The sequence below is a fragment of the Poecilia latipinna genome, unplaced genomic scaffold, assembly GCF_001443285.1.
Source record: "Poecilia latipinna isolate Pla-1442-1.1 unplaced genomic scaffold, P_latipinna-1.0 Scaffold202, whole genome shotgun sequence".
In the NCBI taxonomy this organism is placed as follows: Eukaryota; Metazoa; Chordata; class Actinopteri; order Cyprinodontiformes; family Poeciliidae; genus Poecilia; species Poecilia latipinna.
The window spans coordinates 407,318-423,771 of NW_015112818.1; the positions used below are offsets into that span (position 1 = coordinate 407,318).

General features: G+C 39.2%; 1 protein-coding gene across 1 annotated transcript in view; it reads right to left on the reverse strand.

Annotated features, from left to right (window-relative positions):
* Positions 1-16,454, reverse strand: part of plxna2 (plexin A2) — an 87,316-nt gene that overhangs the window by 69,077 nt on the left and 1,785 nt on the right. The window contains exon 2 of the mRNA XM_015031294.1: positions 3,230-4,577. Within this exon, the coding sequence (XP_014886780.1) occupies positions 3,230-4,453 (1,224 nt within the window). The 5' untranslated portion in view covers positions 4,454-4,577. The remainder of the gene's footprint in view (positions 1-3,229; positions 4,578-16,454) is intronic.

Below are 16,454 nucleotides of genomic sequence, written 5' to 3' on the forward strand. Positions count from 1 at the left end.
CCATAAATAAAATAAAAGAAAGACGAGAGCTGCATTTTTAAAGGTGTGGCATGGAGAAAAGCAGGCAGGAGGGGAATGTAGGGAAGAACAGAAATGTTACTGAGGAGAAGAGATATAAGAAAGGAGCTAGAGATAATTACAGAGGGAGAAGACTGTGAAATACTGAAATGAGCGTAGACACGTGAATATAGGATGTAAATTCAAACTGATGTATGGTAAGCCTAACAAGCATGAAGTGCGCCATTTTCAGGGTTAAAAATGTTACATCAAAAGGGTATGGGCTGCCGGGCTTTTTAACAAGCCTTGGAGCCAGCAGATTCATGGAGCAGACTTAATAGCTTATGGCAAACACAAGAAAACAGTGTATTTTGTGCCTGTTTCTGTGATTTTCAGATTGCTTGATCTGACATCACACAAACACATAGCACAAGAGATGTCGAGTTTTGATTAAGCATCAAAGAAAGACTGAACGCTCAGCAGTCCTTCCAGATCTTCTAACATGCACCTCAAACCGTCGCTAATTGTCTGTCACTTAGTGTAAAAGACACCTTTTAAGCCTGCTAATTTCTTATTTCACATCTCCTACTTCTTTATGCTCACGTTAGGCCTTAATACGATTTTTTTTTCAGATCATCTGCCTGAGTTTTACTAAATTTGATTTTTGCACCAAGTTCAGCATAAATAAACCTGATGTCTTGCCCCATCCAACTAATTTCTCTTCTGACCTTCCTTTTGAAAAAAATAAATGCATTTTAGAAAACATTCTACAACATATCGTCCTCTGATCTAAAATATTGAGCTTATGACTGTTTCTATCTAAAGGACAGCAGACAGCTATCAGCTTGGGTGTAACACAAATGAAATCAACAAGAGATGAATTAATTAAACCATAAATTATCAATTTATCCATCAATCTATCATGTTTTATACATTTTAGATTGGGTTGTGGGGGAGGGATGTCTATATCCCGCTCTCCAGCAACATTACAGCTTACTCTGGGGATCCTAAGGTGTTTTCAGCCCTGAAGGGATCCCAGGGGATCCTCCCAGTAGGATGAACCAATAAAACCTTTGAATGGAGGCATCCGAAATCATCGCAATCTGATGCTTGAACTACATCAACCGGCTATTTTCAATGCAGAGCAGCAGCAGTCGCTCGACACCCGTTTTCCCCAGATAACGGAGCTCCATACCATATCTATGCGACTAATCCTGGACACCCTATATCGGAATCTCAGTTCAGTAACTATGCTGGATCATGCTTTTTCAGTCATGATCCACATTTCATGGCCATAGCTGAGAGCTGGAGAATGAACAGACTGGGAATTTGAGAGCTTTGCTTTTTGGCTCAACTATTCACCACAACAGACTGGATTAACTGCCCCATTATGGCAGACAAGGCCTGAATCTCTGTGTCCATCTCCCGCCCAATCCTGCTGTTAGCCTACTTGTCAATGAAAGACCAAGATAATTTGAATACTGCTGAAATATTATTGTTTTAGCACAGCAAGCAATAGTTTTAAGTCTTGATGTGCTCTCTCTGTCCAATAGTTTTTATCTAACGGGCTCAATTAGAAATGCATGAGGAAACTGACCTGTGACTAGAATAGGATGATTTTATCTTTAACTTGATCAATATTCTGCTAATTAGAAGCCAAAATTATATTTTCTTCACTCAGCATAAGCAGAACTACTTCATGTTAACAATAATGCCCTTCAGTGTTTAGGATGTTACTGAAGGAAGACTCGGTTATATATTTTGTGTGTCAATAAGGTGTTTGAAAGGAGGATTGTAGGAGACATGAAGAGAAAGAACTGTGTTTTTTTTTTGTATTGATATATATTCATTCAAGAAAAGATTAAACAAGCTAGATATATTCAGCATAGTAAGAAAAAAAAATGAATTGCATGTCATCAGTCTTTCTGGTTTAGTTTTACTCTATGTACAGATACCTTCATTCCATAATGGAGGTTTTTACCATATTTGCGGATTTTCAGCAATCCAGCAAACTGCTCTGTAACATTTGGCTGTTCCTTTTTTTTTTTTTTTTTTTTTTTTTATTACTTATCTCCCGTTTTGCAATAAACATCTTATTGTTACTACAGCAAGAAATGTACTATCATTTAAGGTTATTAAAGAGAAATCAAACTAATGAAGTTGGCATTGGCTGCTCAGAGCTTTACAAAATCAGTAATCAGAAATCTTTGATTGATGCATGTCAAAAATGTGCTAGTGTATGGCATGCATTCTTACATTCCCTTTGCATTGTACTGCCTTAAAGAAATTCCTAAATTTTTATCAAGCAGTTTTAAAATGTTTTAAAACTGTTGCTTTGTACCTCCTTACCTGTCTGGAAGAAAATTACAATAATCTTTTTTTTTTTTTTTTCCCCCAAGTGTGTTAATGATTGCTTTTGATATCAGTTCTGGCATTCAATTCACTCTGCAAGTCTAGTTTCACTTTAATGTTCATCGTTTTTGATAATTAATTGTGTGTTCAAAAAACAGTCAGCAGCAACCAATCGTTTCTTCCTAAAAGTCCAATTATGATACAAAGAGCGTCTTGCTTCATAGCGGGAAATTATTGTTGAATTACAACATATCACTTTTCCCTATCAGTAGCTTTTCTGAATAACATCACATCTTATTTAGACACACTGGAATTAATGTTTGAGTTATGAATCATCAGAGCAATTCATGTGATGGATTTTAATGTGTTTTATGGTTCACTTTCAGCTTATTTCCATGAGAGGCGCTCATTATGCGGAATTGCAGCTTTCACAAAGACTCAGACTTGGGCATTTACAAGAAAGGCCTTTTTCTCAAGATCAAGAACAGGTCTCGAAGGGCTCAAGTACTGCTGACAGTGACAAGAGCAGGAGGAAGAAAATTAGGGAGAGAAAGGCAAAGAGAGAGGTGGAAAAGGAGGTGGGAATCAGTGTTCAATCCCCTGAATGAAATCAAAGCTCTATACAAAACTCCCCTGATTAGCATTGTGGAATTTATCTCCCCAAGCTCTACTAACTATAATAGGATTCTCAGACCTGAATGCTTTCTTTAGCACAGGCCAGGCTGACTGCCTGTTAGCTGTTAAAGTTACAATCATAGTTATGGAACACCAAAAAAAAAAAATCTGTTGTTAAATCTGAGCATTTTTCTTCACACCTGCTGAGTTTACTTGGCTGGTCTAAAGACATGTGTGATATGAGATCTCTCTATTGTCCACTCACCGCCTTTGTGCACTGTACGTCCTTTCCCAGCAACCAGTGCAGCTCCAGGTTCCCCTCTCCCTGGTAGCAGGACTGCAGTCGCTCCTTAATGCGCATGTTGATGTCTTGGATAGTGAAGATGCAAAGAGCAGAATGATCTGAAGGATCATGGTACTGCTTTTGTCCTTTAGAGAACACAGCAAAGAGGACGTCCTCCTGGGCACTGATGTTGAGTGACTTAGCCAGCACCCTGCCGGCTTTAGATAGGTAAGCAGCCTGCAGCAGACGGTACTCCTCACCTCTGTGCACGCACCCCACAGGAAGAGAGACATATGAATGGAACTTCTTGTCACCTTTGCAGAGGCGGATGATTCGAGATGTGTAAAACAGGTCACCAGGTGAGCCGCCTGCAGGCATCCCATTTTCGGGAGTCTCTGGCTGGACGGTCATGAAGTAGACAAAGCTTCCGCTGGAGAAACCATAGATGTAGTAGATGTCAAAGTGCGGAACAAGAGCCAACGTGTCAGAAGGGATTTTAATGAGAGATGAAACAAAATCAGTATGAAGCTCATAGTCCAGCATGGCAGAGGACTCTGGGTCGCGAGGGAGCTTACGGCTGGAGATAGTTGGAAAGTAATCCTGTTTGCCGCCAACGGCAGTGCCAATGTACAGAGTGGCATCCTGTCCCTGGGAGGGAACGACAACCCCGTACATTGTTCCTGTCTGGTTGTCGCTGGACAGATAATGTTCTTTCTTGTGCGTGGGCTCTACGAGAATAAATAAGTCGTCTAGCCTCATCAGCTTGCAGATACCCTGATAGAGACTACCGCAGGCCAGCAGCCGGTTGTGAGAGTAGTCGATGAGCAGCAGTTTGTTGACATTGTCCGTAGAGGCCAAAGGCTCAGAACAAGGCTGAACTATCAGGGGAGGATAACATGCTTTATTATCATATTCTGGGCCTGTGTCGTGAGATACCAAAAGTGTGAGATTAGCGGACAACTTGTAGATCCGGTTGATCGCTCCGATGTACAGAGTCCCAGTGGACTGATGCACTGTCAGATGGTTCAACGACCATTCCCTCTTCTCAGACTGGAAGGTGTTCATTGTCTGTCCAAGAGTCATCTTTTGATCCAAAAAGACTAGAGTCAATAGACAGAGGGCCAGAGGCCATGACATAACCTTTGGAGGGTGGTGACCTTTCGTAAGGCTGTCGTATGTCCATCCTTTATCTGAGCATGTCCCCATCCCCACAGGGCTCCACGGAATGCCTGGCTCAGATAAATGGGGTTGCGTACCAGCAAATGTGAGGATTAGACTGAGGAAAATTGAGCTCAGAAGTGGCCTTGTCTTAAGTAATCTTCACATCGTTCTGAAAAAGAAAAGAAGAGAGAATTACTTGTTAATATAAAAAATCATTGATTCTTTCAAGTGAAAAAATTTTGTCTTCAGTATATGATTAGGCACTTCACATGAAGACCTAGGAATGGATGAGCTTGTGTTCTCCTTTATCTCTGCTTAGTCAGATGCAAGAAAAATCAAAGAAACAAGTAATCATGTGTTCTGTCTCCCCATATTTACTGACCAACAAGACAGTATGGTATTCTCTCTTTCAACAGGGATTCTCATTATATTCGCTGCTTTGTAAGGCAACACAAGCCAGCTTGCCATTCGCCACTCAGACAAAGCGATGACACAATGTAACTGTGCATTCCTGTTTGGGTGGCTAATTAAATGATCTGAATGCATTAATTAGGCCTCCATATTTTGGGCTCCGTGTTTTCCCTTCTCCCCCCTGTCTTGTTCATTTAAATGGTTGAATCCAGGAGGAATTAATCACTCTCCATTGCGGCTGATTCCTAAATTAATCAGGCTTTTTCCAGGGATGGCAGGGAGTCATTAGAGATTCAGGGCCAGCCAGCATCAACCTATACACTTCTCTGTTTAATTTCATTACCATATTTTATGTGGGTATTTCCCCAGAACAAACAATGTCTGGCAAACACATGATCGACTCAAAGAAGGTTTACATTACATATGTGAATGCTTGGTTTAATTCACATATTAATTTATTTAGGAACTTTCTTTTTGTCTCTGTTACTCAGTCAGATGAAAATGTTTCTGATGAAGATAAGACAATTTATCATCAAAATGTATTTTTTTAATCTCAAGATGTTAAAGAGATGTAAACATCCATCAGTAGAAATTATGGAATCTTTATTCCTCGTGATTATTGAGTCAGTGATTTATTAATTTTTTTCTTCTCAACATTCAGTGATTCCACAACTTTGCCTCTACTTCAGTCTTTCTCAAACTATTCTATAATTACTGCTGTGGTAGAGCTGGTGACAATGAATCGGGAGCAAGTGTAGGTGTGGGAGTTTCGTAAGTATGCAGCGTCAATGTATAATAACAATTTCATTTATTGTTTCTCTTTTCTTTTTTTATTTAACTTGTCCATCCATTCTTTGCCAGGGGAAATCTTTACATTTACTAATTTGGTACTTATAAAACAGAGAAAGAACCACTGCTTCACTTTATCTGGAGAAAAATCAATGCAATCAATTGCAAAATATGTTCAGTTTTTTTTTTCTGTAAAACTTTTGTTTGAAATAAACAAAAGGTTTTGAGATCATCTTCTTTCTGGTCGCATGCCACTAAATGATTACATTTCTCTTTGACTTCATTTGAAATAATTTGTTCAGAAAAACACGAAGACATACACAAATTCTACCAACATGTAGATTCTGCTTTGTGAAGACAGGGGTTGGATGAATTCATGTTATGAACAAGCCTTTTATCCACTTCTGAGCCTCTTAGTCTTGCTTGAAGGCAGATTTCATAAAGAAGCATCTTTACATTAAGACCCTCCCATCACATGAAATGCCATCTTTGCTCCAAGAGAAGCTTCTCCAACCCAGATCTGAAAGACTTTCCTAACTTTACTTTGCATAACCCCATCAGAGATACATGAAAACTTTTCAACTGTTTTTCTGTTTAAAAACCTGTGACAATTCCAGCCAAACGCCAGAAGACTTAATATCAAACCCAACTGTCTTTTTTGGCCAGTGCTAACCTAAACAGAGTGTTGTCACAGTTAGACTTATAAGTAAAGGTTAAATGAAGACAGCCATGTCAGAACCTAATATGGGGGTCTTGATGCGTTGGGGGCTCTCCATTAGCTGACTAACAGGATATCCAGCTGAGTTGAGCTGGAGCCAGGAAGTAGCGGATGGACTGTTACTGAGTAGGCTGGGGTGTATTAAGCTCCACTCCAGCATCTTCTGTCCATCTGTCCCCACAAAGCTCACGCAGCAGGACAAGTCACTCAAGTGCCTCGACCTACTCTGCTCAATTTGGCAGCCTCAGTGTGAGCAACCCCACCGGTAATTGGCCACTGAAGAGTAATATCTGTCACACCTTTTACTGAAGCATTTACATTTGAAGACAGCATTAGCTTTACTATATCACATTTACACAGTCTTAACTGAATCAATTTTTATTTCTAAAATAACAGAAGGAATTTTTTGCTTTTTCTTCTATTTCCATTGACTGGACATTAAAATTTGAGTTTGTTTGATTATTTCTCTAGGCGCTGAGATTTGGCAGAACATCTTGGCTCTCAAAATTGCATTTTATCTGTTTTGGTCAAAACACCATCCAGAAAATTCCAACCAAAAATCTCTCAAATCATCAGCTTTGAAGGCCGATAAGCCTCTCTCGTTTAATTCTAACATTTCATTTCAGGATATTTCTTTCAATATTTTTTCAAAAGCAAGTGTAATATTTCTGCTGTCTGTTGTGATGGTCAAACAAAGGCCTTTGGTTCATGGTGCGGGTCCTGTCTCTGAATCTGCCACAACAGAATGCCATACAGTGCTGTAAAAAGCCTTTTGAAAATTAGATCATAAAAATCTGACTGAACCCTTGGTGCCTGTTCTTGAGTTACTATAAAATAAAACAGCTGAATGGTTTTGTGTTTTCTGCCTGACTCGTCCCTGCTTAGCGGTGTCAATGAAGAACTTATTGGTTTAAATGTCTTTTCAAATAAAGTTCCAAATACATATCTTTTCTTTTGTGTGTGTGATTTACACTTTGAACTTCTGCAGGGTTTCCAGAATTTTCCTTTACTTAGCTTGAAATAATAAATAGGCGTACGCTCTTGAGATCTGACAGTAAATAGCAGATTAACTGATATTTGCAGAGCGAGGTTTGAGTCTGGTGTGACCTTAAACAGTCGACACCTGCAGTGCCTTCCCGAGGTTAATTTAGTGTTGAGAATCTACCTCTCAAATCCTCCGAGGTGTTACAAAACAGGGGCGAAAACTGGAGCAAAAGTGGCCAAGCATGCAGGGGAGCGGCAGCCTCATCATTTCATCCATTTCTGTTCTCCTGGCTTTGGTCACGTCTGAGGCGTGCAGTCATGCTGCTCGGTGTTTACCCTGGATTATGGAGACAGCTCTTCGCCCTGTGCAATCCTCCCTGCTGAATTCTCCGCCTCACCACTCACAGACACGCTCCGGCCCAGAAGTGACTCATGAACACACACGCACACACACACACACACGCACGCACACACGCAAACACACAGTGAAGGAACAGGGGTTTGCCAAGGCCTCTGGGGGGCCTTGGGCTCCCGATGGGCACCAATCATAATGCAAAAGAGTGAGAAGCCATGCTCTTGTTCACCATAAACATAACCCTTCGACCTGGATCAAGATGAGTGGAACTGATTCTATCTCTTACACCAGCTTTTAAAGCATTGAATGCTTTAGCAAAGTCTTTAGCTCAGTGTTAGAGATGTTTTACTTGTTCTCAGAGTCGCTTATTAGTTTATGGTTAGCATTGTTTTAATTTTGGTTCCTTCAAATGGAAAAAAAGAAAAGGTTTCTTTCATTCATAATTTTCATTACATTTTTTTTGCAAAGAAGTTTGTGGATTTGTAGGGACAAATCTCTTTCTCATCTCTCAAACAATATCAGATTTAGCACAAACAGCATTCTCCTCAAGTTTGCCTTGTTTGTTTCTTCTGGCTGCACATTTGTGTGAGATCGTGAGTGCCGCCGGCAGACTGTGCCGCGATCCTTCTAAAGGTCAGAAGCTGGATCTCCGCTCTCACACTTAGTCAACAATGGGATTCATTGTCACTCGCATCAGAGGTGATAAAAACATTTTTTTTGCTGTTGTTCTTACACTGGCCTAGATTTATAAGGCTGCACAAAGGCAATAACAGTATAAGACCACGGGGGCAGAAAACTGTCTGAATTACAGTAGTCATAACAACTTCTGCCCTCATGATTGTAATCGGGCTGTGCTGAGACATGCATGGTTCCTTAGCCTCTAGGTTTGTGGAGATAAAAAAAAAGCTTAAAATGAAGTTTCCTCCAACAAATCATCTTAGATTTCAAGAAAAGAAATCAGTAGGAGTATTTATAAACAGTATTCACATCTAAAACGTGGAAATTGAAGATAGGACAGTGCTGGTTACATTGCACCTACATGCTATGTCGTACATTTCTAGATTTGGAGCTACAGTTCATACAAACCATGTGCCTGTTGATATTACAATTATATCATTGTATATAATCTACTTCATGGCTGTCAAAATGTTGGTATTTTATTACAATTAAAACTCTGAAGAAAAAGGCTCACCTTTGAATCAAAATTAGGATAAACATCAAAATATTAAATTTGCCTGACAGTATAAGAAGATTATCTGTTTAACTTGTTATTGGCCCTATTTCTGCTTTATTCCCTAGCAGGTCCAAATGAATACCAGTCGATATGACCTGTGCAGCCACCATACGTCTCCAATTTGTACTGGAAAATGTTGGATATAAAATGACCACCGTAGCGGATATAGTTAACAATTACATAAGTGACATTAAAGAAAAACTTGCACTTGCTAAAAAGTTCTATTCTAATAAGCCAAGTTCATTTTAAGTTTTGTGTCTTAACAGTGCTATGTTGCTGTTTTTTTAAGACCAAGATTAAAGCTGAGAAATGTTGACCAGAAACTAGTCAGAACCCATAGCAACCTACCCCGCTGAGTCTTTGATCACCAAAGAAAATCTGATGCAAAGTTGACCTAAACACGCAGAAACAGAACAGAGTTCTTGCTGTGTGTATTTGCTTTGACAAAGTACAGGAACTTGTTTTTCAGTTGCTTGTTTATATGAATCCAAAGTCCAGACCAGATCAAAAATATTAACACCTATAACAGATCTTATATTCTGTTTCGCTATACAGTGAAGCAAAAACTTTACTTTGTATGTCTACTTTAATCTAAATGACTGCTGACAAAGGTGCTTACCAATCTTGCACTAATTAAGATGATAAAAAATATTGACATACTCTTATTGAGAATAAAAAATAACAACACATCTTCTTACTCAATGTTATGACTATTTAACGTCATAATTTATAAAAATAATTATAAAGACCGGGACTGGACATGGATAATTTAAAAGATTTTAGAACATTTAACTCCAAAATTGCCTATGAAATGGATGTAGTAAGAAATGAAATAACAATGTGTGGATACAAAATGGCCAAGTGATCTAAAGCTAACAAAAAGGGATACTTTTATTGGAGCAAAAATACGCATGGATGTCTATGGGGAAGGGGGAACTAGTGTCTTACACATTACACATGAATGGGCTGGGGGGGTGCCAATTGCAACCGAATTTGACTTCCAAATGAATAAATGAAGGCAATTAGTAGATCTGTTTACAATGTTGTGAAGACAGAAGTAGGTCAAACGTGGCAGACAGGAGGGAGGAGGGAGCCAGCGAGCCAGAGCCAGGGGCTGTCGCTGGTACCTACAGTGACGAGTCGAGGAACTAGGACATAAAAAACCGCCATCTTCATTAATGATGACTTTTAAATGAATGTCATATTGAATCACGGGAGACCAGTGGGGTTTATTAGAAAAAGCAATGTTTTGAGATCAGCCCACCGTATTATATGAAGGGGAAGCCGAGGGCAGCCTTCACAGTCCCCAATTATAGAAACACAGAATCAGGCTTTATATAGTATAATGTGTAGCAAGGATGTCTACACTGCTAATGGCCAGAGGATATGTTCACTTTGATGCCTCAATGTGGAGTCTTGTGACAGTTAGCCTGCGGTTAATTTTTATCATTTTGTTCAACAATGAGAAGTCAAACGGCAAGACGTTTTTTTCTCAGTCGGGGGGAGAAAAGTCACACACATAATATTTAAATTACTCACACTGATGTTCTGAAAGCCAGGCCACTGTGAATTCATTAAGTTTTATTGGCAGCGCTCTGTGCATCCCAGAGTTATTTTTATATCACCAAACATGACCCCTAACTGCCTTTTCTGCATGCTTGTTGTTTAGTTTATTGGTCAGCTGCAGATATTGCAGGCTTAAGGGCTCTCTAGCCAGCCACTAATCTTCCTGGTAGAGTAGAGGCGGGTGTCTGTGGGGAGCAGTAAAACGGCACTATGTCATCACAACGCGCTCGGTTTGTAGTAAGTGCAGGATGCTGCAGGAAACCTGGACACAGGCAAATGTGACATAGGGGACTAATTCCGGCACATCACCACAACACCATCAGGAGAACGCTCTGCAATCCATGCCATTATCTCAGAGCATATGCAATATACATGCTGATGCACCAATATACCCAAAATTGCCATTAAGAAAAGAGATGAAAGGAGCTGCCTCCTCTGTTACTGTGCATACATTTTTACTTATTTCCTTCTTCTATAAATCTTATTGTTTTTTTTTGTTGTTGTTGTTTTTTTTTTCCTGGTTGACCTCACACTGGCTCATCTCAACAGCTGAAGCCCTTCCATTGCATATATGATGAGGATAGGGGGAAAAGTCAGGGTGACCTCCAGCACCGTGATGAAAACCCGCGCAGTTCGACTGCAATAGAGGGTCTTCTATAATTCAGTGATCACAGAAGAAGACAGAGTGAGCTGTGTTTGCTTTGGAGCCAGACAGCATGTGTGCTGCATCGACTGCCCGGTACCTCCTTTCCTTTAGCGCCACTAAGGTGCAAAATGAGAAAAAAACAGAGGAATAAAAATGGTCAGGTTTTGTAGTTAAAACTGGATTTTACAACTGAAAGAAAGTTTAACATGCAAAGCTGGTAAAATTAGAAAACATATCACTGTAAATCTGGAATAGCTGTAATTTTTTTGTGTTCTTCTGGGGGGGTTTTATGTGTTTTTTCTTGTCTGAGCTGGTTTTTCTGAGCAGCAAAACAATATTTTTGCCCAGACTGATTCACTTACACCTGAGGGGGGCTATAATGCTTTTGCATGCATAAATCATAAGAATCTGACAGGAAAAACGCATTACATTTGGCAGACACTAGACTCCATCAAGCTTCAAAATGAGAAAAAATAATCAGAAACTGAGGTACAGGATACCTGTAAAACTCAAGTCCACAATTCTCAGGATGCAATCAAAAGACTCGTCCCAAATAAGACTGCATGTTTTTCTTTGGGGCCTCAGTCTTTGACCATATGGCTTCATGGAGTAGAAGATGCCAAGGTTAGGAGTGGCTGGCATGAATGATTAGGATCAAAGAAATTACAATGCAAAGGAACAGCTGCTACTTCCGCTGCTAACAAATCACTCTAAGCAAGAGGAGACAGTGATAGATGGCGAGGAAGGAAAAGGAACCGGAAGACGGAGACTGATCTTCTGTTTCACAACTTCTACTTTAAACTATATGTGTTGGTACAAAAACAATGGTCAGGATTTCAGCCACAGTGAAAATTTTGTGACCATTCTTATAGCGCAGCAGCAGAAAAAGAAGCATTTGCTCAGATTATACTTGCCTGTGTTCATAATCAGTGTTGCTTGCTTGCTAATTTTAACCTACTCAGAAATTCTACTGTTTCAAAATCCTCTTTTTAAGGAAATCAACAGAAAAAGAAGCAGCCTGGTGAGAGGATAGTTCCCTTTTTAAAGCAATCTATTAGGAATAGACACAGACTGTTCAACAGAAGTTACCTGAAAGGGACTGATTTACTTTTTTTTTTTTTCTACCAAAGCAAAATCCTGCAGAAATAACATATAATGTTCTGTGGAAAAAAAGTCCTACAAAGAAACAGCAGAGAGCTTGGTTTGTCGAAGCCAACAAACAATTATAGTGCAGCAGTCTAAAAAGTCCAGGTAGCTTTCTGGTATATGTAATCTGATGAGAGCCATTTTGAAGATGTTCCCACTGGGCAATCACACAGGCTTTTTTTCTGGAAATGGCTCCCTTACTTTCTTGTAAGACTAGCACGGGTAATGCATTCAGCAGGTTCCAGCAAATGCCTTGCCTTCCCAAGTTACAGCAGGAGAAAACTAATTTCATGATGTCCTCTAATGTTGTAGCTATGATTTCTTAGCAGAGGCAAAAGAGTTAGAAACTCAAAACCTTAAATTTTGTCTTTTAATCTTCAGAGACTGCAGGTTTGAGAAGGCTTGAATGTGCAGGTACATCTCATTAAATTAGAATATTGTTGAAATGTTTGTTTATTTAAATAAATTATTTAAAATAGTGAAACTTAACAGCGCTTCATTACACCCAGTGATGCACATAAAATGTTAATTTGTATTTATCCTCAGTTTATGGCTTACTGCTAATGAAAAACAGAAAGTTTGAATATTACAAAAGAGCAATAAAACATTGTATAGCTTATGACAGAAATGTGGGCCTACTAAAAAGCATGTATATGTACTGGACTCTATCTACTCAATACTTCGTCACCGGGTCTTGAGTTACATGAAGGCAATCAGCCTGTGGTTCTTCTGAAGTGTAAGGAAATCTAATTAGCTTTAATAGCAGCGTTCAATTTGTCTATATTAGTGGTTCTGATGTCTCACTCCTTCTACTTGACAATAACACACAGGAGTTCTCGTCTTAGGCAAGTTTGCTGGCTAATCAAGCACAGTCATACCACAGTCATTAAACCCCAGGCGTGGTAGTTTTGGCAGTGTTGTCAGCTGCCAAGTCCTGCTGGAAAATGAAATCAGCATCTCTGTTAAGCTTATCAGTGGAGGGAAGGATGAACTGGTGTAAATTGTTCTTGTGGAAAAAACACAGTGGACCTTGAACAGGAGATGAAGCTTTCAATTATTGTGGAAACTTCATTCTGGAGTTGAAGGAATTTGAGTTCTGTGCCCATTCACTTGTCCTCCATGCGCTGCGACTTTAATTTCCAATTGATAAGAATATAATCATATCATGCAAAATTGACCTTTAATCTAAAAAGAGGGAATTGTAACTCTGACCATCCTGTGCTATTTTGTGACAACCAGGCCATCTTCATTTGAAATATTTCTTCCTTTCCTTATCTTGCTTTGTGTTAGTAAGCAGTAAGAGATAACATTTTTCATCTCATTTTATCTCATCTTGCAGCAAAGAATCTCTTGTCTCTGACTGCCACAGTTTACAGCTGCTCAGAAACATGACTGAGTAAAAAAAAAAAACTAACTCTGTGGCATCTCTCCAGTTGCAGCACCCCGGTGTCACTACGTATCCTCCAGAGTGGCTTACAGGAAGGGTTGCAAACACGTGATATAAAAAAAAAGAGGTAATTTGAGATAAACTGGTCCATTCATTTCTATTAGATATTTAACATTCAAAGCTGACATTCAAATTAAAACATTTTATTATTTTAAAGTTTGAAAGCGCTATTTCTGGCCGTTGGAAGAAGTTGAGAGAAGAAATCCCTCAACGCTGTCCGCTTCTTTCATATCCATATGCTACCAGCTTAACTCAGTGCCAAGGAAAATCTTGCAAAACTCACACATCAGCAAAGTTATTGCAGTGTTTGTATCAGCAGTGGAGTGACAATCTGGAGGCAGTGCACCATATTGCACGACCACCATCACTGCATGCTGAGTGCCGCTGCCAAGAGCTGCCATCTGGCAGGTGAGCTGCACTCTTTCCACTTGTTTCTTTTCTTCCACTTACCTCTCTCCACCACAGTTTGTCACCACCTCTTTCTATCGTCTTCCTCTCTGTTTTAGCCTTCATAGCTCCTCTTTACTCTCTCTACCTCTACTTGTTACTCTGTCTTAGTCTCCTGATTACATGTGAGGTTTCTAGCTGCATTAAGCTCCCTTCAGGCCTGGATAAAACATTAAAACAAGGAGAAGCGCAAAGATTAAAATCAAATAAAGGTAGCACAACAGCTTATAAGTTGTGCCTAATGAACTGCAGTTTCACCATATTTCTTCCCCCTGACTGTTTTCTCGCCCCTCTTTGTCTCTTCCACTCTATGTGTATGCAAAGACACATCAGGTGCAGAATATATCAGAGCTATATGTATGAGGGCACAAGCTGAGCTCTCGACATCACCTCTTTCCTCTGGCTTTAGCATCTGAACAGTCCACTTAAATTACTCTCTCCATGAGCATCTACAGTAGAGGAGGGTGGAAAGGGCGAGACTCAAAGTTAGGAGGTGGAGGGGGATCTCCAGCTACGGATGATAACATTGAGTTTCTGCGCACTGTGTAACTGTGTTACATACACTAATGCATTATTGCAGTGACCGTGCATCGCCTTTCCCGCTGACCCACATTTGCACTCCCTGTTCTTTAAATTACTCAAAAATCAATGTCACATACGCAACTGGTTGTTCAAATTAAGATTTTTTTTTTTCTATGCAGAAGAACAGAGGAGTGTTCCTTCATTGTTCTTTCCCTGTAGGTTTGAGAGGATTCCTTTCGATCCTCTCAAACCTACAGTAGCTCATTAATCTCTGCAGAGGTCTAAGATAACACTTAACTTCTCGCTTGTGGGTGAAAGTGACAGAGACAGATGTTCTAAATTACTTCACCTACACCGGTCCAGCGTTGCCTCCAGGGGTAAGAGACTCAACAATAATGCAGTTTCATCTGCAGTTCTTCTCGAAAATGCTCCAAAGAGCTCTGTTACAGATGAACACAAAGATCAATGGACAATTTATAAGAGCACTGTGTATAAAATCTTACAATTGATTGAATTAGAAATTCTTGAGCAAATCTTTACAACATGTGAAACACATGTGAAACCTGATGTTTCAAACAGTGAATAAAAACCCACTTTTTCTTCATTGTCTGACATTAAATCACACTACACTTTTTTTGTTTTAGGTCAGTTAAGATTTCCGTTCTATTTGCTAAATACCAAAATAATAAACATGTTTTAAGATAACTTTTTTATTTTTTTGTTATAATGCTTGCAACCTCCCCCTTTTTCCTCTTCATGTAACAATATCCAATAACAAGAGCACTGCACTCAATATGCATATTATTATTATTAGCTGATTGAACTGCAATAAATGTTAGCTCATTATTTAAGTGCCATGTACTGAAACTTGCTTGCAAAATATTTGATGACACACGTTGCTTATGCAGAATAAATTGTGTTAGACAGTAAAGTGACGATAAGGTGGTATTAAGAAACCAAATCTTTTTTCAGTAAAATTTTAATTATTTTTATTTCAGCAGCTGGATACACCACTCACTGTCTGGGGTCTATGTTTCCAAAGAACCCAATGCAAAATAAATACTTTTTAATTATTTTTACTCAATTCATAGTTGCTCACAATATTTACTAATATTATCTCATATCAAAAATTATCTTATTATCGTGCAGCCACGGAAAAAAAAAAAACAATTAGCTTCTGTTCATCGATGGAAGGACATGTCTAAAAATAATTACTTTATTCCTGAGACCGTTTAAAAACTGTAACCTGGCTTTTGATGTTGCTTTTGATGTGAAGACTACTTCCCTGTTGAGTGGACTTTCAGTCCAGGACATATTTTACAATTATACTCTCTTACCAGCTTCATGCATCATCTTCACAAAGTCTTTTGATTTTGTTCTGGGATTAATATCTGCATCTTGCATCAAAAGACTGAGACAAAGAATCTGTCTGCCTATAGAACGATATGAATATGACACCTTCAGGCATCTGAATATTAAACCAGAAGTGAATGGTTTAATATTCAGGAGGTCAACAGTTCCCCTAGTAACTTGATTTAGTTCTAGTTCCCCATGCCTTCACACAAGGACACAGTGTGTTTGAGGTGTTTGTCTTGAAGTTGTTCCTTACCAGTGCCTCAAAATAACTTAAATGTCATGAAATAACCAATCAAAAGACAGCAAAGTTAAGATAATATCCTCATCTACTAATCTTAAGGCACTGGGTTTATCTGAATTTAAAGAAACTGATAAAAACATTGTTAAAGTGAGGGCAACTGTATGACAATCACTATTTGCCGTTT